General features: G+C 37.7%; 2 protein-coding genes, 1 non-coding gene and 2 pseudogenes across 3 annotated transcripts; 3 read left to right on the forward strand and 2 right to left on the reverse strand.

Moving 5' to 3' along the window:
* Positions 1–2,090: 2,090 nt before the first annotated feature.
* On the reverse strand, positions 2,091–2,199 carry LOC147942086 (small nucleolar RNA R71). The gene has a single exon (XR_015560589.1). It is a non-coding gene; the product is annotated as a small nucleolar RNA R71 (small nucleolar RNA).
* Positions 2,200–8,070: 5,871 nt separating this feature from the next.
* Positions 8,071–9,806, forward strand: LOC147942087 (defensin-like protein 8 pseudogene; annotated as a pseudogene).
* Positions 9,807–12,418: 2,612 nt separating this feature from the next.
* On the forward strand, positions 12,419–13,155 carry LOC147942088 (defensin-like protein 8). The gene is made up of 2 exons (XM_087455803.1): positions 12,419–12,620; positions 12,776–13,155. The coding sequence occupies exons 1-2, from the start codon at positions 12,551–12,553 to the stop codon at positions 12,943–12,945; spliced, it is 240 nt and encodes a 79-aa protein (XP_087311929.1). The 5' UTR covers positions 12,419–12,550; the 3' UTR covers positions 12,946–13,155.
* A 5,245-nt stretch (positions 13,156–18,400) lies between these two features.
* On the reverse strand, positions 18,401–20,291 carry LOC147942089 (uncharacterized; annotated as a pseudogene).
* A 1,486-nt stretch (positions 20,292–21,777) lies between these two features.
* LOC104793821 (asparagine--tRNA ligase, cytoplasmic 1) lies at positions 21,778–22,195 on the forward strand. Its single transcript, XM_087455514.1, has 2 exons — positions 21,778–22,038; positions 22,109–22,195. The coding sequence occupies exons 1-2, from the start codon at positions 21,778–21,780 to the stop codon at positions 22,193–22,195; spliced, it is 348 nt and encodes a 115-aa protein (XP_087311640.1).
* The last annotated feature ends 355 nt before the right edge of the window (positions 22,196–22,550 follow it).

Genomic DNA, 22,550 nt, shown 5'->3' on the forward strand with positions numbered 1-22,550 from the left:
TGTGAAACCATTGGCGAGAAGCATGTTTAGACCATACAAAGACTTGACAAGGCAACAAACATGTCTCTTTGGTAAAGAATCCCCTTGTCGTGGAATGTATCCCTGTGACAAATTCATATAGATTTCTTCCTCCAAATCACCATGAAGAAATGCATTTGTGACATCCATCTGATTAATGCTCCAACTGTGAATAGCTTCCAAAGCCAAGATTAAACTGATAGTAGTAAGCTTTGCCACATGACTAAAAGTATCAAGATAGTCAACACCTTCTTGTTGTGTATAACCCTTGGCAACTAACCTAGTTTTTTAACGTTCAATGGAACCATCAGATTTATACTTGATTTTATACACCCATATACAACCAATGGCATGTTGGCCATCATGTAAGGAACAAATCACCCAAGTTGATTTACTCACAAGAGCATCCAACTCCACGTTCATTGCATCAAGCTAATGTTGCAACAACACTGCCTCTTTGAAAGTGTTTGGTTCTTTTTCAGAAATAATGGTAAAGTAGAATGGACGATACTCATGAAAGAGTTTATCATAGGACAAAGAAGTAGAGAAAGGATGAGCATTACCATGAAAAGAAGGAGAAAAAGAATGATCTGTTGTAACATGAGAGCAATGGTACTGTGAAAGATAGCTAGGAGCACTTGTATCTCTATGTGGCCTGAGAGTGTTTTCCATGTCATCCCGAGTTTGATCAGATATATAATTTGAAGTGTTTAATGGAGTAGAGGGGTGTGATGGTATGTGGACTAGAACAGTTGATGACTCTGTGACATGATTAACTTCAGGCATAGTAACAGAGAAATCATCATATATGTACGAATTGGTTTGATTTTCATGATTTGAATGCATCACATCATCAAAGAAAGTAAGACCTGGTAAAACTGATTTATTAATAAAAGGGAAAATAGTTTCATGAAAACAACATTACGAGTAATAGAAAGAACATTTGACTCAAGATCTAAGATTTTTCAGTAAACTTATGCTTATATGTGAATGTGTAGATGCATAACATAAACAACCAAACACTCGCAGGAAAGAATAATCAGGAAGTTTTTTTTTTGTCAGCAATAATCAGGAAGTTTCTTATGTAAGACTTCAAAAGGAGTTTTATCTTTCAAAACAGGTGTTGGTATTCTATTAATGAGTAAAGAAGTTGTATACACACATTATGGCCAGTAAACTAGAGGTATGTTTGATTGAAAATATAGAGATCTTGCAATATTTAAAAGATGTTGATGTTTTCTCTCAACAACAGAATTCTGTTGAGGAGTATATGCATATGAATGATAATAACAAATGTCAAGTTTTGCAATTAATTCTGTGAGTTGAAGTTCTGGAGCATTGTCAGATCTAGTCCTCTTAACTTGGAGACCAAATTGAGTTTTAACTAGTTTTAGAAAAGTTAGAAATATTTTTGAGACATCACTTTTAAGTTGAAGAAATTATATCTAAGCAAACCGAGTGCAATCATCAACAATAGTAAGAAAGTAACGAAATCCTTTGACAGATGTTGATGTCTCTCTATTTTACACCTTTTTAGGCATCTTTTTAGTCATGTTTTGCATTGTATAGATTCTAACCTTAGCATTTTTAGGTCCTTAACCTTAGATATTTTCATTTAGGTTGTTTAGGGTGTTGCATTGTTGCATTTTGGATGAAAACAAGTGCTTTGGAGCTTTAAAAGAGAAAGAATGTGGAGTTACCCAAGCATGTACCCAATGATGCTCCATCTACTCATACTCAGAGGCATGTTATTGTGCCTCCTGCTGTTCAAAAAAACAACTTTGAGATCAAGAGTAGTCTCATCCAGATAATACAGAGCAACAAGTTTCATGGATTCCCACTGGAGGCCCCATTGGATCATTTGGATGACTTTGATAGGCTCTGTAGCCTAACCAAGATCAATGGGGTCAGTGAAGATGGCTTCATTCTCAGACTATTCCCATTCTCTCTTAGAGATAAGGCGCATGTTTGGGAGAAATCTTTGCCTAAGGAGTCTATCACTAGTTGGGAGGACTGTAAGAAGGCCTTTGAAGGCCTTCTTGGCTAATTTTTTCTCCAACTCTCGAACCGCACGGCTGAGAAACAACATCTCCAGCTCTGTACAGAGAAATAATGAGACATCTCCGGCTGTGAAGCATGGAAATATTTCAAGGGCTATGCCAGCTGGTGCCCTCATGGATACAACAATGCGTCCTTACTCAGCACCCTATACAGAAGAGTCGTGCCAAAGATCAGGATGTTGCTGGACACTGCTAGAAATGACAACTTCCTCAACAAGGATGTTGATGATGGTTGGGCTCTTGTGGAGAATTTGGCCCAATCTGATGGACATTACAATGAGGACTATTACTGAACCATCCGCTCTTCATGGGACAACGACGCGAAGTACACGAGGGACATGAAAGCCCCCAATTATTAGTTGAAAAAAATACTCCTGAGCCAGCAACACTACGCCAGCTTCATTTATGAGGAGGAACAGTTTTAGCAGCAAGATGGAGAGAATGTTCAACTCGAGGATGTACATTACATCAACAATCAGGGAGGTTACATGATATATCATGGTTTTTACAGTTTTTAACCATGATATAAGTATCTTTTTTGAGTCTTTTGATTTGTTTTCTAGGTTTTTTTAGTCTCTATAGGATTAGGTACTTATTGCCATGGATGGAGCCTAATGGAGCTAAATAGGAGGATTTGGAGCATATTCAAGCATTGAGGCTGAGCTGTGAAGTTAAGTTCAGAAGTATGCAGCATCCACAAGGCAAATCGGAAGTTCTCCCTAAAGTTTTGAAGATTTACAAAGCTGTCCCAAAGTTTCTCATATTTGCATCATTAGTCCCTGAATGTGTTTTAGTAATATAATAGGTTTTCTAGGTCATTATTTAGAACGAAGTTTGATTTTCAGCAACCTTTTGAGAGAGAGAGAGACCTAGAGAGCTTTTGGAGAGACAATCCAAGAACTCAGCCATGCTGAGAGAAGCTTCTAAACTCCTTTTTTTTCTCTTTTGGATTCTTATATGATATTGTTGTGAAAGTAGAGATACTCGAAGGATGTATTCTCTCTTCTTATTATTGAATCAATCGATAAGTGTACATATATATAGTAGTACATAAACCCTAAGTACAATGGGAATCCTAAAACCGACTTAGTATAGAGAAGGAGGCCAATGGGCCTTGTGGACCTAGACATACGAATGGGCCGGTTATGGAGATCCATCCTAAGTGATTTACAACACTCTCCCTTGGATTACATAACCGTGCAAATGCTAAAAGATCACTATAATACGCTTGGGGACGCTGCCTCATTAAAACCTTACTAGGAAAACCCATTGGGACAAAACCATGGTGAAGGAAAAATAGTACAGCACGTATTACTCACCCTGTTCCAAGCATCATTAAAAGTTATTAAGTCTCCGCATCCCAATCTGGTGTGTGAGCTTCTTGAATGTCGATGTCGGTAATGACTTGGTGAAGAGATCGGCTGAATTGTCACAAGATGGAACTTGTACCACTTGAACTTCTCCGGCCTTTTGTAGTTCATGCGTGAAGAAGAACTTAGGTAAAATGTGTTTCGTCCGATCTCCCTTGATATATCCTTCCTTGAGCTATGCGATGCAAGCGGTATTGTCCTCATATATAACCGTCGGTCCCTTATCGTCGGCCATTCCACAATCTGTCTTGTTATGTTGAGTCATCAATCTCAACCACACACACTCACGGCTGGCTTCATGCATAGCCAAAATTTCTGCATGATTAGACGAAGTGGCTGCAATGGTTTGCTTCATAGAACACCATGAAATAGCTGTACCACCGTGCGTAAACACATAGCTGGTTTGCGACCTAGCATTATATGGATCTGATAAATAACCTACATCAGCAAAACCAACTAAACCTTCTTTGTTATAGTTAGTATAAAATAAACCCAAATCTAACGTTCCTTGTAGGTAACGCAACACATGTTTGATACCGTTCCAGTGCCTTTGGGTCAGACAAGAACTAAATCTTGCTAGGAGGTTCACGGCAAAAAAAGTGTCTGGTCTAGTGTGGCTAGCCAAGAATATTAACACTCCTATAACACTGAGGTATGACACTTCCGGACCGAGAATCTCTTCATCGTCCTTCTTTGGACCGAATGGATCATTATCCAAATTTAAAATCCTCACAACAATTGGGCTAGGCAATGGGTGAGCTTGGTCCATATTAAACCTCTTGAGTACCTTTTCAGTATATGCCATTTGATGCACAAAGATTCCATTATCTATGTACTCAAGCTGCAATCCCAAACAGAATTTAGTTTTACCTAGGTCTTTCATTTCAATTTTTTTATTGAGATATTCAACTGTTTGGGCGATTTCCCCAGAGGTTCCTAGGATATTTAAATCATCCACATATACTGCTATGATTATAAACCCTTTGTTTGCCAATTTTTTTATAAAAATACATGGACTGATGGGATCATTCTTATAGCTAGGTACTCACTTAGTCTATTATACCACATTCTCCCACTTTAGTCCCTAAAGGGATTTGTTTAGCCTTATGCACTATTGTTCTAGAGAACCGTTCTTATCTTTGAGCTCAATACCCTCTGGTAATCTCATATAAATCTCATTATCCAGTGGACCATATAAATATGTGTTCACTACATCCATTAGCCGCAAATCAAGTTTTTCTCTTATAGCCAGACTTATTAAAAATCTAAAAGTCGTTGCATCCATCACAGTGGAGTATGTCTCCTCATAATCTATTCCTAGTCTTTGAGAGAATCCTTGTGCTACAAGTCGTGCTTTATATCTCACCATTTCATTATTCTCATTTCTCTTTCTTACAAAGACCCACTTATGTCCCACTGGCTTTATATCGAATGGTGTCCTTAAGATCGGACCAAACACATTCTTTTTCTTTAATGAATTTAACTCCACGTCAATTGTTTCTTTCCATTTTAACCAATCTTTTCCTTGAGTGCACTCTAATATAGATGTGGGTTCATGATCCTCATTTATTTCAAGTGCTACCTTACATGCAAATATTTCATCGATGTCGACATCTTTTCGGTTCCATTGAAATCGAGACATGATATAATTTATTGAGATCTCATTATTATCAATACCTTCAGGATCTTGAGGTTCAGCGTCCCAAATCTCATTCGGTACCTTAGGATTTACCGCGACCATCTCTATAATTTCCTTAACCTCGGTTTGATTTGCACCTTTCTTAGATTTCCGAGGATTCTTATCTTTGGAACCTATTGTTCTACCACATTTCAAATGTGCCTTAGATTTTGTAGCAACTTCATTATTGTGTTCATTTTGAACATCAATACGTATTGGTACATTACAAGCTGGTATGTACGATTTCATAACTCTCTTTGGGTCAACAAAGGAATGTGGCAATTGATTAGCTAGCTTTTGTAAATGTATAATCTTTTGGACCTCTGCCTCACATGCTAGAGTCCGAGGATCTTGCCAATTTAAGGATGTTTGATTCCATGATATTTCTTTAACCAACTTGTTTGTCTCTCCACCCAACATAGGAAAATCGGAGTCAGCAAACTGACAATCCGCGTATCTAGCCTTAAATAAATCACCCGTAGTTGGCTCTAGATACTTAATAATGGTGGGAGAATCATATCCAACATATATTCCCATGTTCCATTGAAATCCCATCTTAGTTCTCTGTGGTGGAGCAATCGGTACATAAACGGCACACCCGAATGTTTTTAGATGGGATATGTCTGGCTCATGATCCGTTCATAATTTGGATGGCGAATATTTATGCTCACTAGATGGCCTGATGCGTATAAGCTCTACTGCATGTAATACTGCGTGTCCCCAAGCCGACACAGGAAGCTTCGACCTCATTAGTAATGGTCGAGCAATTAATTGAATTCGTTTAATGAACGATTCAACTAATCCATTTTGTGTATGGAAATGTTCCACGGGATGTTCCACACTCACCCCCATGGACATACAATATTCATTAAACGCTTGGGATGTAAATTCACCAACATTATCTAGACGTATAGTCTTAAGTGGAAAATCTCTTTAGTTACTTTGACTGGTGATGGCCTTATAATGAGTTTCCTTTGTGCACATGCTACACACGTGAGATTCATAGGGATAACTCGTCTCTCTTTTAGAGTGTGCCCATTTGAATTTAATATCAGCTTACGCATCATGTTAGAACCCAGATGGCCAAGCCGGTCATGCCATAAAGTGAATTGTTCATTGAACATCTTGTTCATTGCCATATTAGCTTCTATCATATTTATTTTAGCATGGTAAAGACCAATAGATAATGTGGATACAGTCTCTAGGATTTTCTTAGATCCTTGGGTGATTTCAGTAATATGTAGAAACTCTTGGTTCCCTTCACCCTTAGTTTCAACATGGAAACCATTCAAACAAATATCTTTGAAACTTAATAAGCTCCTCTTTGAGCTGGGTGAATATAAGGCATCACTTATTTCAAGATGTGTGCATTGCCGTAGCTTTCAATTAAACTTGCTATACCCGCTATTGTGCTAATATTGGCATTTTTCAAAATGAGATTATGCAAAATATCTCTTATCTTTCAAGTATGTTCTTGTCCTTAGCCATTTCTTAATATGGACAGGAATTTATGTCTTAGACATAAAAGCATAACAAATGCATATTTAAAGGTATTAGTATAATTGAATTTAAACCAAAATAATTCAAAAATATAATCCAATAAAATTCAAAGCATAAAACATAGAAATTAAATCAAGACAATTTTAAATTTAATTATCCTCTCATAGACAATCCGAAGTCTCATAATCAAATTGGTCATCATTCTCATGATCGAAATCTCCTTCACCATCGAGATGAACCAAGTTAGTTTCTGGATTCTTTTTCAATCTTTCTTGATAGAGACCAATAAGATGCTTGGGTGTCATGCACGTCTTATCCCAATGATTCTCCATACCACATCTATGGCAAGTGGATTTGGCTCTATGTTGCGGTTTGAAAATTCCGCGGAATCTACCACGGCCACGACCAAAGTCGGACCGGTTCCCACGGCCATAAGTATCATAGTGGCCACAACCACGATTGTGATGCTTGCCTCTATGGACGTAGTTAGACTCTTTAGTCTCTTTAGGCTCTTCTGGCTCTTTCTTGGTCAAATCGACTTTGTGGGCTTTCGGTAATGGAGCAGAACTAGGAGGTCTCATTGCACTGTTCATTAGCAACAACTCATTGTTTTGCTCAGAAAACAGCAAACAAGATATGAGACTTGCATATGTTTTGAAACCCTTTTCACGATACTGTTTCAGAAGCAGTATGTTGTTGGTGTGAAAGGTTGAGAATGTTTTCTCTAGCAAGTCTTCCTCAATAACCTCCTTACCACATAATTTCAAGATCGAGACTATCTTAAATAGCTCTGAATTATATTCTTCCACGGATTTAAAATCCTGGATCCTTAGTTTTTCCAATCAAATTGAGCCTTTGGTAGGAGCACCGTATTTTGGTGTCCATATCTGTTTTTCAACTATGTCCCAAGTTCAAGAGGATTCTCAATGGTAAGGTACTGGTTCTTGAGACTCTCATTAAGGTGATGGCGTATAAGAAAAATCACCTTGAATCTTTCTTTTTCAGTGGTATCATAACCATCCTCGATACATTCACATTGATCCTTTGATTTCAAAGTAATCTTCGTATCCAATGCCCATTGTAAATAGTTTCCTCCAGAAACATTAAGTGCAGCATATTGGAGATTGTTGATCTTTGACATCTATAAAATATAAAACATGCACCCGATTATTTTCATGCGGTATTTAAGACCGAACCATGCAATCGTTTTATTCTTAGGCCATGCGGTATTTGAGACTGAACCCTAGCCCCTGCCTTCCCTATTTAAAGAGCAACCCGAGTTCCCCTTCCTCACCACCAAAATCATACAATTTTCTACTCTTCTCCTTTAAACTTTTCGATTTTCCAAAGCTTTTCTTGCAAACTCGAGTTCTTTTGAATTTTCTGGGTACTAACCCTACTAATCTCGAGTGTTAGTGTGTTTATCTCTTCTCAAGGTTTATCCATGTCTCCCAAAATCAAGACCTACAAGAAGAAGGGCTCCACTTCTACCTCCACCGCGGCTCAAACCGGAGAAGGAAGAAGCCTTGCTCGAGAATTCAAGGAGCTCGGAGTCCCCTCGCATCCCTCACCATCAAGTGGACGTTTCCAGTCCCCTACCAAAAGTGTTACCCGATACCGCATCAGGTAGATGATCGGGTATGCTCCCCAAGCCCAATTACGGGTACTGTTCGTCAATCTCCAAGGTGTAGGGACCTGTTTACGTTGGAGAGACCCATCACCAATCCCATGGAGGTCGACTCAGAAGCAGGAGAAGGCAAACCGTAAGAGGACCAATCCGCTTATTCGCGGAACAAAGCTTCGATCGCAAAGGGGAAGAGGGTGGCTTCTGAAAAGGCCAAATAAGTGGCTGAGAGAGTGGTGGAAGAGGAGGAGGAGCACACAGATGGTGTGAGTCCCGTTGTGCCTCAAAGGACATTCGAACCCAAGAAATCAAGCAAAAAATTGTCTATCTCCACTATATCCCGTGTCTTTTGGAATCATATTCTGAACAGAAGTTGGATGTCTCTCTTAAATACTGAGCTCCACATTGGTCGAAATTTTTTGCCGGACTAGTTGGCTGCAAAAAGATAGATAAGTAAATGGGGACCTTAATGGAGATCAAAATGATACAGTTGGGACATACATTATGGAAGATTTGTACCATTATATGGCCTCCAGTCAGCGGTTGCAAGCAAGGCCTAGCTTATAATTTAAAATCTAAATTTTTATATGTACATCATATTTGATGTTAATTTTCTATTTAAATGAAAGAAAGAATAAAAAAGAGAAATAAATCTGGGTTAAAGAAATATGTAAAGGAAACACTATTTTAAAGCACAAGGTAATAGAAGAATTTAATTTAACTAGAATAATATAAAAAGATAATATCTAATAATAATTTAATGTGAATTATGTTTATTAAAATACAGAAATACATTTTAAGAATATGGCATCTGTGATGAAAAACATATAAATATTGGAATGCTTAAGATCATTTGTTTTTTTAAAAAAATATGTTTCTTAGATAGAATAACCTACTTCAGTCAAATGAAATATATAATGATGTATTGAAAGTTCTTTTTAGAAAACACATGTCAAAAAGAGGTAAATTTTTAAGAGTTTGTTATCAAAAAAATTAAAATATTATGGAAGATAATGAGTCCTTGATGCCTCAATATATATATAGTGCCACCAAAAACACTTATTCTTCCTATACAACACTTCATTATTTCCAACGATCTCTCTATTTATACTCTCTCTCTCTATCCAAAAATGAAGCTCTCTAACAGTGTTCTTACACCGTGTTCTTACAACCATTCTCCTGATCTCTTCTATCCTTCTTGCTGCCACTACAGGTTCAATACTCATGTCATGTTATAGTATCTAAATTATCATACATACAAATATGTGAATTTAGTTGTTATATCATAATGTGTATACATTTTTATTATAGACATTAATTACTAAGTACTAACACACATACGCTCAAATGTGTTTTTTAATATATATAGAGATGGGTTTTGCAGATAAAGTATGCAAGACACGGAGCCACCGTTTCTCAGGTGTGTGCTTGAGCAATTTCAATTGTGCCATCAACTGCCAACTATTTGAGGAATTTGAAGACGGTCACTGCAAATTCGACGGAGTCTTGCGTCGTTGTTTATGCACCAAACCCTGTTAAAGACCATCATAATATTATCAAAAACCAGTTGTATTTTGGACTTCTCTCTTTAATAATTGCTATGTGGTTTGTTGAAGAATATACATATATATCTTGGATTACAAACACTCTTTGTTAAATTTGTGTCCTTTATCTTCTATTTTCGGATTTTGTTGTTCTTGAAAATAACTAAAAATAATATAAAATTACAGAAAATAATTTAAATAGTCATTTAAACATTAAAATAAACTTTTCCTTTAATTTTAATCAATTGTTATATTGAAAACAAAAGCTTATATAGATGCTTTCTTAGACTAAATCGTTGTGTTTAAATTATTACAAAGTAAAAACTGAGGATTGATCTACTTTCCATGATAAACATATAGATAATTTGGTGATACCACATTTTACATCATCTTTTCCAATTCGTCAAAATCTAATTCAATGACACATCATATTCTAATAATCATATACTGATTCCGCATAATATATATTTCCTTTTTGGTTATAAACATATTACATAGCCAAAAACATATATAAGTGAAACACATCTGCATTAATCAAAATTAGGAACACAATTAGGTAACAACTTTCGTGTCAAGTGAACTGGCTCAGACATTACCAACCTGACGTAAATTTGTGCCTCAAAAGAGATTACAACCCGAGAAATAAAGCAAATTTTGTTCTATCTCCACTATATCTTGAGTCTCTTAGAACCATACTCTGAACATAATTTGGATGTCTCTCTTAAACACTGAGCTCCATACTGGTCGATTTTTTTTGCCAAGCTAGTTGGCTGCGAAAAGACAGATAAGTATATGAGGACCATAATGCAGATCGAAATGAGACAGTGTGGATATATATATTATGGAAGATTTGTACCATTACATGGTGTGAAACCCCAATTAGAGGGACATGCATAGAGATTTAAATGAATTGGTTTGGCCACCTATATCACAAACAGGGCCGGCCCTGACCTAAAGCCAATGAAGCAAGGGATTTAGGCGCCAAAATATATACAACATTTTGGGGCATCAATAACAAATAAACGTCGTAGTGAAGTGCTTGTCCCTTGTTTCTTTAGATGATAAGGATGCAGGTTCGAAGCTTGGTAGCAATAATATATGCACGTTTTTATAACTCAAAGGGGCAACAAAAAATTTTTGGCTTTAGGCAGCCCACAGTGTTGGGCCGGTACTGATCACAAAAGTGCATTTATCTTATTGTTCAGAGGTCCTGAGAGAACTCCATAGTTAAAGCGTGCTTGAGCTGGAGTAGTTTCAGGATGGATGACCATCCGAGAAGTGATTGTCGGAACTGTGCGAGTGAAGACAAAACACAGGAAAAGATCATGTGGTGATTTGTAGGGACAGTAAACAAGTCTTTTAAGCCTCTCAAACGTAGCAAACCGACTGTCGAATATGGGTGGGCCCACAGGCCTAGTGAGATAAATTTGAGACTCATTTAAGAAAGGTGGTACCATGGGCCAGGAGTGGACACGGGTCCACTAAGAAAGGTGACGGTCAGAGCGTTACAAGTGGTACTAGAGCCAAACACAGACGAGTGTGGTATGGTGGGTTTACACGATCTGGGGTGACTGTCTTGGTGCGTAACAAGAACGTTGCGATCTGTTAGTGGGGTGAATTGTGACACGTACCCCGGTTTGAGGGAGATGCAGAGATGTTTAAAATAATGATTTGACCACCTATATCACCAAATCGGTCAAGAGTCCTGAGAGAACTCCAGAGTTAGCGTACTTGAGATGGAATATTTTTAAGATGGTGACCTTCCGGAAAATGATGGTCGGAACTGTGTGAGTGAGGGGAAAACAAAGAGAAAGATCATATGGTGATTTGTAGAGATGGTAATCAAGTCTTTAAAGCCTCCTAAATGTTGCAAACCGACCTTCAAACATGGGTGGTCCCACAGACCTAGTGAGAAGATGTGGAGCCCATTTAAGCAAAGTGGCAAATGGACCGGCAATGGAAATGGGGCCCACTAAGAAAGGTGACGGTCGACGCGTTACACATGGCCTCCAGTGAGGGGCTGCAATCAATCTCTAACTCAGAATTTATAATCTAAATTTTTATGTGTACATCATATTGATGTTGATTTTGTATTTAAATTTTTAAAAAAAAAAAGAGAAATAAATCAGGTTAAATAAATATGTATAAAAACACAATTTCAAAGCACAAGGTAATAGAAGAATTTGCTTTGATTTGTATAATATCATTAGGTAATATCTAATAATAATTTCATGTGAATTATGTTTATTAAAATACATAAATACATTTTAGGAATATATGGCATATGTGATAAAAAGACAAAAGAAATATTGGAATGCTTTCTTCTATCCTACAACTATTTTTAGTTTAAGATAATTTGCTTTAAAAATATATGTTTCTTAGATATTGTAACATACTATAATCAAATCAAATAGATAAAGATGTATTAAAACTTCTTTTTAGAATATAAATGTGAAAAAGAGGTATATATCTCTTTAATTTCTAAAATTTCTTTTGTAAACTCTTATCCTCCTGTTTGAGCAAACAATCTAGAAGTTATCTTTTAATTTAATTTAATGTTTAGTTGGAAAAACAAGTTATATGTATATCATAGGTTAATTTTTATAAGTTGGTTATCAACAAATTTAAAATATTATGTAAGATATTGAGTCCTTGTTGCCTATATATAGTACCACCAACAACAGCTCTTGTTCCTACACAACAATTAATTAATTCCAACGATCTCTCCAAAATATTCTCACTCTGTCTCTCAGAAAATGAAGCTCTCAAACCGTGTTCTTTCAGCCCTTTTTCTGATCTCTTTTATCTTTCTTGCTGCCACTACAGGTTCAATACTCATGTCATTATAGAGTATCTAAATTATCATACATTCAAATATGTGAATTTAGTTGTTAAATCAAAACTAGTATATATTTTTATTATAGAAATTAATGTCCAAGTACTAACACACATATGCTAGAATGTTTTTTTAATATATATAGAGATGGGTTTGGCGGATAACATATGCAAGACACGGAGCGACCGTTTCTCAGGTGTGTGCTTAAGCGATAACAATTGTGCCATCATCTGCCAACAATTTGAGAAATTTGAAAGCGGACACTGCGAATTCGACGGAGCTTTCCCTTGTTGTTTATGCACCGAAGCCTGTTAAATACCATCATAATATTATCAAAAACCAGTTGTATTTGACTTCTCTCTTTAATATTTGTTGTGTGGTTGTTGTCAAATATATTAAATTATAGACACTCTTTGTTAAATTTAGGTTTTCATCTTCTATTTCGGATTTATTTTTTCTTGAAATTAACTAAAAATAATATAAATTTACTATAAATTAATTAAAATACTCATTTAAACATTAAAATCATCTTTTCTTTTAATTTAATTAATGTTGTATTCAAAATAAAAGCTTTATAGATGCTTTCTAAGACCAACTCATCGTGTTTAAATTATTAAAAAGTAAAAACTGAGGATGGATCTACCTTCCATGATAAACATATAGATAATTTAGTGATACCACATTTTACAACATCTTTTGCCATTCGTCAAAATCTAATTCAATGACACATCTTATTCTAATAGTCATGTACTGATTCCGCAGAATATATATTTCATTTTTTAGTCATAAGCATATTACATAGCCAGAAGCATATATAAGTGTAACACATCTGCATTAACCAAAAGTAAGAACACAATTAGGCTAACTACTTCTGTGCCAAGTGAACTAGCTCAGACTTCACCAACCTGACGTAAATTTGTGCATCAAAAGAGATTCTAACCCGAGCAACCAAGCAAAAAAATTTCTATATCCACTATATCCCGAGTCTCTTAGAAAAATACTCTGAACAGAAGTTGGATGTCTCTCTTAAATATTGAGCTCCATATTGGTCGAAATTTTTTGCATGACTAGTTGGCTGCAAAAAGACTAGATAAGGAAATGAGGACCTTAATGAAGATTCAAAATGTGATAGTTGGTATATATATTATGGAAGATTTCTACCATTACATGGTGTGGCACCTGTTTTGAGGGAAATGCAGAGAGGTTTAAAATAATAATTTGACCACCTATATCACGACAGTGCGCTTATTTTTTTGGTAAAGAGGAGGAGCATCTTGAGCAGACCAAGAAAGCTTTGAGGAGGCTGAAGCGAAAGGAAATAGAATCTCGTTGAAGCTGCCCAAAATCCTCTGGAGGATGAGCTTTATGGGAACCCACTATCCCCACCGCGAGACCATGAAGAAGCTGGGGATGGCAAGAGACGTTGATTTCCTCTTCGACATATGCCACATAAGCCAGTTGATAAGGACAACCTTGGAGGCGTACAAAGAGGAGATGGTTCACTTCCTCACCACGCTAAGACTTCACTATTCTGAGTACTACCCGGAGATCAAACCCGATAGGGGAATTGGGTTCAGCACCTTCCCAGTGTACAACAATGAGTATCGGCTAACCTTTAAAGAGATGGAGACGTTGTACGGCTTCAGAACTAGTCAAGTTATGGAAGTTGACAAGGAGGAGATAAATTCTCTATGGCTGATGGTAGGAGAAAAGCTTCTATACCAATCCACTAGCTCCAAATCCGCTCAGATTAGGAGCCTTGTTTTGAGGAATTTCTACAAATCCCTAGCTTGTACAGTTTTCACTAGGAAGAATCAGGGAATGTGAATGATCATGATCTGCAGTTGTTAGACGTAGCCCTTTGTGGAGTGTTGGATAGTATTAGGGATGGTAGACAACTAGTTGGGGATGTAGCAAACACTAGCATGGTATTCGTATTACTTGACCAGTTTTTGTATTTGAAGACTTGGGCCATGAAAACCGAAAGAAGGGGAGGATCAGGAGAAATCTCAATAGGTGGTCTGGTTACACCGATACTAGTAGCTTGTGAGGTCCCTCTAAAGGGTGTTGTGCACTATCCGAGATGGCTAGATGTAGATTACGTCACTCTGGCTCAACTTTTGGCTTATGAGAAGCCCAATGACATGCTGCTATTCAAGTTCATTCATCCCACAATAGGAGCAGCTCAGATGATCCTACCCAATATCGCCACTACTAAGATTCAGCTTGGCGCGAACATTGACTTCTCATCTCTGTTGGAGGTGTTGTACAACCATGAAGAGGAATCAGAGGGTGATAAAAGGATACACAAGAAGACAAGGTCAGGGAGAAGAACCAGAGAAGTTTGACTTTGAATATTTGCTGCCAAAATCAGCCAGTAGGAGTTAGGGAGGCGCATAGGAAGATTGGATGGTTGAAGAGGATGAACAGATTTTCGGCAAGAAAGGTCAAAAACCTTATCGGAACAGTAAAAGTGATGGGAGGTCAGATCAGGGAGCTTCAGGACAAGGCAATTTGTGCCTCAGCTCCAGATCAGCCTATACATCCACCTAGATGGGAGGAGCTGACCAGTTAGGGGACCACGCGGCCTAGCTGCACCTGCGAAACCTCATAGGACTTCATCATATGAGCCACATGTAGAGGACAATAGAATCAGACCTGAAAGATCACGCATGAGTCACTCGGATGCCTACCCAACTCCTAACCCGATGGGGTACCCGATGCCCTATCTGATGACCCATCTGAGCACCTACTCGGGTGACCATTCAGGTTCTTATCTCGGACCGTACCCGATGGCCTATCTGATGCCACCTCAAGGCGACCAATTGAGTCCCTTCCCTCAGACCTACCATATCCCTTACCTGATGCCATACTCGATGAGTTACGCGATGCCCTACCCGACCCACCACTCGGATGCTGGTCCGAGCAAGTCGTCTGTGCACATTACCGAGCTTTTGAATAAGCTGATCCCGACACTCACTGGTGCCGATGAAGACCATGGATACACGCTAGCGAGCATGGAGGCTGCTACAAGCTATTTAGTTATTTTGTAGTGTTTGTGCTTATGTATTTGGTCTATCTTTCTAGGTTGTGGGATCATCTAAACAAGGACATATCTTTGGACTTGGAGCAATAAGTGAAGCTTTACCACCTGTTGGTGCCTCTTCAAGTGCACCACAAACTGAAGAAGTAGAGACGATAACACATCGACTAGAAGAGATGGAAGCTGATCTTAAAAAGAGTCTTGAAAAAAATCAGCAAATTCAGAAAAGACTTGAAGCTATGGAAAACTTGTTGAAACTTTTACAAGTCAAAATGCCTAGATCCAACTCCACTACTAAGAGGTCCAATACTGTCGTTTCCACCTTATCTAGTTATTATGGTTTCTATGTATCTTTGCTATTATTTAGTTTGTATTTTCTTTGAGTTGTGTTTGGATGCTAGTTTGTATTTTCTTTAAGTTGTTTTTTATGGATTAAATTTGTATTTGGATGTTAGTTTGTTATGTAAATATTATCTTTTGCATGTTATTTTTAATTTTTAATGATTTATTCTACTGTTTAATATTTTTAAAAATATGGCGATTGTGGAACCGTTTGTAACTAAACTTGTCTGTAGTTTCACTGTCCTAGTAACGTAACAATTTGTTACAAGTGCAGTAAGAAAAAAGGTCACAAAAATTGTGACGAATGTATGACTATAATATAGTGATGGATTCTGATGGATTCTGATGGATTTGTGACCATACGTTGGTCGCAACATGTAACGGATCAGTGACCATATTTTGGTGGCAACATGTAATGGATCAGTGACTTATATATGGTATTAATATGTGACAAATATGTGACCATTTTTTGTCACATTTTGTGGCATATTAATTACAATATTATCTGTCACGTCTTTATGACTATCTGAATATCGTCACCAAGTGGTGACGAATTGTCACCATTAACAATTGTCACAAAAAAAAATTGTACTATTTTGAGACCTACATGGATTTGTGACCATTTTATTGTGACATGGTGAAAATCGTATCATTTTAGTCACAATGAAAATTTTGTGACGAAATATTTATATATTATGACCGTTAAATTGGTAACAATATTCATTTTTTCTTGTAGTGAAATTCTTCACTAACCCATGAGGTACAATTTTCATCTAACCACTTCTAAATATGATTTCATTATAGTTTGTCTCATTTTGTGATTTTGAATTCTTTCTTGAACTTTTATTTACACAGACTCGAGCATGTACCTGATGGTGTGATCGTGCAAGAAGAACAAGCTGAGGCCTTAACCTGATCAAGTGGATCTAAGCTCAAAAGTGGAACTACCAGAATTCCAACCCGAGGAGGTGCTCGACCCTAACCTCGTGTAGGACTTCAGATGATGGTTGTGAGGCTAGGTCAAAGGGTTTCCATTCCTATTTCATCGACACAGAGACGCCACACACGACAGAGAGAGAGAGAGAGAGAGAGAGAGAGAGAGAGAGAGAACCGATCATACTCTTTTTTAAGCTTTGTTAGGATTTCTTATATTCCGTTTTTACAACTCTTTCATGTTGATTCTGTATTACATTTTGTTTCTTTTCAATACATCATCTATTTTTATTCTATGCAATTCTCATTCGTTTATGCTTTTATGTCGATTATGATGAGATCTGAGTAGTGAACCAAAGTTTCTAGAGATGGGATAGGCGAATACGTATTCCTAATCGGTTAGGATGTTTTAGCTTGATTATTTTTATAAAGATTCCCTTCTGAATTAGTGTTCTTAATGCTGGTTTTAGACTGAGAGGTTGAGATTAGATCCTAGGTGTTTCCGCACCGAGAGATGTTCGATGAAATGCTTGAATTAACTAATGGTAGAGATTTATTCACTTAGCCTAAGAGATTAGATGAGTAAGGGATTTATTGACAATAGTGAATTGGATATTAATGCATGCTTGGTCATGTTTCTCCAACGAGAGTTTGGTAAGGGAGTGATTGAGTTTGACTGTTTATAGCACGAGAGTGGATTAGCACGGATTAGAGATTCATTGTCTAGAAAATAGATTGCTTGAGGCATGTAAAACATTCTAGGTTGATTAGGAATACTTATGAACCGATTACCCCATCCTTAGGAGCTTTCGTATTTGATTGTTTACAGTTTTTGCATTAACTCAATCCCTCACCTAATCTAGTACTCGATCACTTGCATCGTGTGGGCATTCGATTGGTTCATCATTATGTTCTTATTTTATTGTCTTCCGATCACCTACTCGATCTGGTACTTGACTACTTGCATCTTGTACCTCTGTCGAGTAATTCTTTGTTTTATTCCTTTTATTTATGTTCATATTAGGTTGTTAGGCAAAACCCCTTTTATTGCTTTGCTTTACTTGCATAGTTTTGATTGCATTCTATATGCTAGCATACAACCATTTTGATTCATAACCCTTTATACTGCAAATGCATAGTGAATTGATACCCTGGCTGAAAATCATGTTATCAGATGTAACATGAAAAGGATCACAAGCATCGTCATAGAAAAAGGTTCATCAATGTTTTTATTAATTGAAACAAAAGACAATCAGTTTTGTTTTGACATATAAAAAACTTTACAATAAAATTCTGAAAGTTTTTTGAGGAATATTTAAATTTGAAGACAGAGTCTTAACTTTTGAAAGAGATGTATGACCAAGACAATGATGCCAAAGCTCAGGAGAAACAACAATGAAATCAACATGATGATTTGTATTAGGAAGGTGTTGATGGTGTAAGAGATAGAAATCATTGTATTGATCCCCTTCATCAATCATCCATTCCTGAGTATGACCCTGAACGAAACCAGAATCATGATAAAAATGCACAGATAAATTTTTTGTTTATTTTTGTTAATGAACTAACACTAACGAGATTTAAATGAAAGGACGGAACAAAGAAAACATGTTGAAGAATAAGACTGGTTCGAAAGCAGAAATATAGTGAGAAGGTACAAGTGAAGTACCTTGAGCTGAAATAGAACTGTGAGGTCGTGAGACGAGCGTTAAATGTATGACTTGATACAAAGAACCTTGAAGTTTTCTATTCAGTTGAGTAACCAGCTGAGTAATTTGTTCTCCACCATGAGAACTACTGCCAGGAGTAAAATTTCTTCTAGAATGCACTATGTTAACATGATGATTAATCATTGGAGAAGTTCCATTATTAATACCAGCAGAATTTTTTCCAACAGAGTGTAGGATACGCCAGTAATGTTTCCAATAGAAGATTGTCCAGAGGAATATCTAGTGGGATGGTAGGAAATACCATTATAGGAGATAGCATGATTATGTGGAATATGAACTTGTGGACTATGTTCTGTAGATTGAGAGTAAATCATCTGTTCTGAGGGCTGAGAGTACGCCATATGAACTCCATTAGGTGGTGTGAGATTACATTTAGACTTGTTTGCATTGTAGCCAGAGTTTGGGGACACTTTGTATCCAGGAGGATATCCATGGAGTTTGTAACAGTGTGCTACTGTGTGACCAAGCAAACCACAGTGAGTGCAAAGACGACGAGGTCTTCCTTGTTGAAATCCTTTTGGTTTCTGATAACTGACGATAGCTTGAAACACAGGAGACTCTGGTACATGCAGTGGAGAATTCAAGCACCTCTATTGCTCATCTTGAGAAATGAAGTTAAAAATTTTGGTGAACTATGGAAGTGGATCCATCATAAGTATTTGACGGCGAGCTTAAGTAAAGGATTCATTCAAACGCATCAAGAACCTAACAGTATTACGCCTCTCATACAACTGAATTCATCGATCATTACATCCACAATTGCATCCTCCACAAATACAGGTAGGTAACTCTTCAAAATTCTTCAATTCTTCCCATAGAGTGGTAAGTTTAGTATAATTGTAACGCCCGCGAACCAATTTCTAGAATTTTGGTTAGAGTGTCGATCGACACCACTAGTCCACCGCTAGTCGCCCAAACGGACCGTCCGTGGACCCTGCTAGCCCACTATTAGCCGCCCAAACGGACCCAAGCTGGTCCTGCAGGGCATCGATCCTAACCCATCACTCTAGATATCCCAATCCACCAGTAGGTTATTGGTGCGCCAGGCATTCCTCGAACTCTGGTCCTCACCCTTTAACAACCTTCCCATAGGACAACATGTCACCAATTGACCTAAAAGGGGGTATTGAACTTGATTTTTAAAGGATTCTGTAGGATTTTAATATTTTAGAATTTTAAAATATTTTAATAAGATTTTAGAAGATTTGATTATTTTTAGAGTTTTTATATTAAAAAGGAAAGAAAATGAAATGTGACTTTGTGAGATTTTGTTATAAACTTTGAATGACTTTAGAATATTTCACAATACAAAAAAAAAGGAAAATTTGACTCAAATATTTTCAACAACACATTCAAAATTGTGATATTTGGTTTATTTTGTGAGAGAATGGGATGTGTAGAGAGGGGAGAGAAGTAGACGTCATGGAGCTTTTGGGAACACTGGTGGGGTCTGTTTATCAATGTCATGGCCGTGGAAAGCCTCGGTGGTGGTGGAGGAGCAACGCCGGAGTAACTGGAAGGTGGAGAAAAGAAGAACAAGAAAGAGTTAAGAAGGAAATAAGAACAGTTTGAAGAGGCGACTTTGGAGGCTCGTCGGGCGCCGGATTTGACATCGGTTTATCAATCTAAAATCACCAGAGCGTTCCCTATCAAGCCACGAGCTCGTTACAACTGACCGCAGTCCGATCGGAGTTATATTCAAGAAGTTATGTGGTTTGCTTCCTGCGCAAGAAATATCTGAAACAGTACGAACCTGCAACCCTAGAAATCAGATTCGAGGTTATCTCCTTGGAACAGCGTTTGGTGGTCCAAAACTTACCTGATCGAGCTGAGATTTGGTGGGGAGCTTCACGGTCTGACAACCTAAATATTCAACGGTGGGATCGTGATTTTAACGGTTAGTAAAGGTTTTACCACAATTCAGGATATAAAACATCCAAAATAAACCAAAATATCACAAAATTGTGCCTTTTCATCAGTTTTGATGCAATTTGGTGGAAATATCAGAAACAGTCATACAATGACACAGGAAAGAGCAGATGATGATTTCGATCTACAGTTTAAAAGTTACGGCCACTTTCCCAGAACATATCCAAAATAATGCAACCTGCAAGTAGCCAACTTTGAGCCCAATTTCCCAGAGAACTACAGCAGCGTCAAACATACTTCCTCAAGTCCGACCGTTCTATAGATAGTTTCCTCGTTTTTGCAAACTGCAACATTGTACTTCCAGCTATCGACTGCACATAATCTGGATCACCGCATGATTGCACATCTACAGGACTCGTGCCAGGAGGAACTCTTTGACCAGACTCAGCACCCCCATTTCTTTCATAATGCTTTCCAGGTGGTATTCGGCTCTTCTCACTTCTAGCAGAATGAGCATCTGAAAATAAAAGTAAACCTGTGACAAATGATCCAATGTTGTCGAATGCATATAAAAACGTAAATTACTTGTAACTTCTAAAACTAAGAGAGGCTCTCATAGCAAAAGAAGCCGATACTACAAAACCAAGTAACTATCATTTCAGTCAAAGCACATACCATCAGTCTTATCCAGCACCTCGCAACCTATTCCAAGATGAGGCCCTTCCCTTGAGCTCCGTACCTGACTCTTTTGCCTCCTCCGTCTGAATTTTTTTGAACTGTCATATATTGAAGAATTATTTATGGTCTGGAAGACTGACTGTCAAACAAATGTGTGAGAGCGAGAGAGAATGCGCACCTAAAGCGACGAACGCAGCTAGCTTACCAAACAGAGATGTTGGTGTTTTGATTCAGGAATGAAGCTTCAAGACTGTAATCGATCCTTCTCTCCTAGTGTTGTTTCCCAGAAAAATATATTCTGATTGAAGGTTTGCACAAATCGATCATCTCTTTTCTTTTTTTTTGAATAACAGAAGATTTAAGGTTGATTTTATAAATTGTTGATTTAATAACAAGGGATTCTGAATTATTTTAAAGGAATTTACTTAAATCTTAGTTGAATAACAACAGATTTTAAGAATCTTCTACAATCCTTTAAAATATTAGTTCAATACCCCCCTATGAATCTTCTCAAGTACCTTAACCTCTTCAGGGCTTACGAAGTTACGAACAATGGTTCATATTGATAGGATACCTTCGCCGAACAAGGATGGAGCCTCGTCATCGACGGTGCAGAAATCCCCCTTTTCGAGTCGGACTCGTATCCGATGGATTTTGGATCGACCCGACGACGGAGCTGGACTTGCAGGTCAGAAAGTCCAAATCAGCGGGTGGGTTAAATCGGGAAGGGAGCAAGGAAAAGGGACTTTTGCTTTTCTTGAAGTGAACGATGGAACCTGCGCAGCGAATCTTCAGATCAAGGTTGATGCTTCTGTACGTACACTCACATCTCTCCAAGTTGGTTGCGACGGGGACTAGTCTGACCGTTGATGGGTGTTTGAAGCTTCCTCCGCAAGGCAAAGATACGAAGCAGAAGATTGAGCTTAGCGCCGAGAAGGTGACTGATGTTGGAACGGTGGATCCGGTTTAGTACCCGATTCATAAGAAGAAGCTGACTCTAGAGCATCTGAGAGACCATACTAACTTTCGTGCAAGGACCACCACGATGGCAGCAGTTACAAGAATCCGACGTGAGATTACTCTTGCTGCCCACCGTTTCTGTTATGAACATGATATATGTCACATTCACACTCCTATCATCACAACAAGTGATTGTGAAGGTGCTGGTGAATTGTTCCAAGTGACTACCATGATGAAACAATCTGACAAGTTGGAGAGGGAAGCTGCCAAGCTCATTGTCAAGGAGGAAGCTGAAGCTTGACAAGCAAGCAAGCTAGAGATAACCGAAGAAAAGGAGGAGACTTTCTCTAAGGTTGAAGAGAGGT

The sequence above is a fragment of the Camelina sativa genome, chromosome 6 (genome assembly GCF_030686135.1).
Source record: "Camelina sativa cultivar CO46 ecotype springtype chromosome 6, ASM3068613v1".
In the NCBI taxonomy this organism is placed as follows: domain Eukaryota; kingdom Viridiplantae; phylum Streptophyta; class Magnoliopsida; order Brassicales; family Brassicaceae; genus Camelina; species Camelina sativa.

Coding starts and splice junctions, on each gene's coding strand:
- LOC147942088 (XM_087455803.1), top strand. CDS start 12,551: ATGAAGCTCTCAAACCGTGTTCTTTCAGCCCTTTTTCTGATCTCTTTT. Junction 12,621..12,775: donor CTTTCTTGCTGCCACTACAG/GTTCAATACTCA, acceptor TAATATATATAG/AGATGGGTTTGGCGGATAAC.
- LOC104793821 (XM_087455514.1), top strand. CDS start 21,778: ATGGTTCATATTGATAGGATACCTTCGCCGAACAAGGATGGAGCCTCG. Junction 22,039..22,108: donor AGATCAAGGTTGATGCTTCT/GTACGTACACTC, acceptor GGGTGTTTGAAG/CTTCCTCCGCAAGGCAAAGA.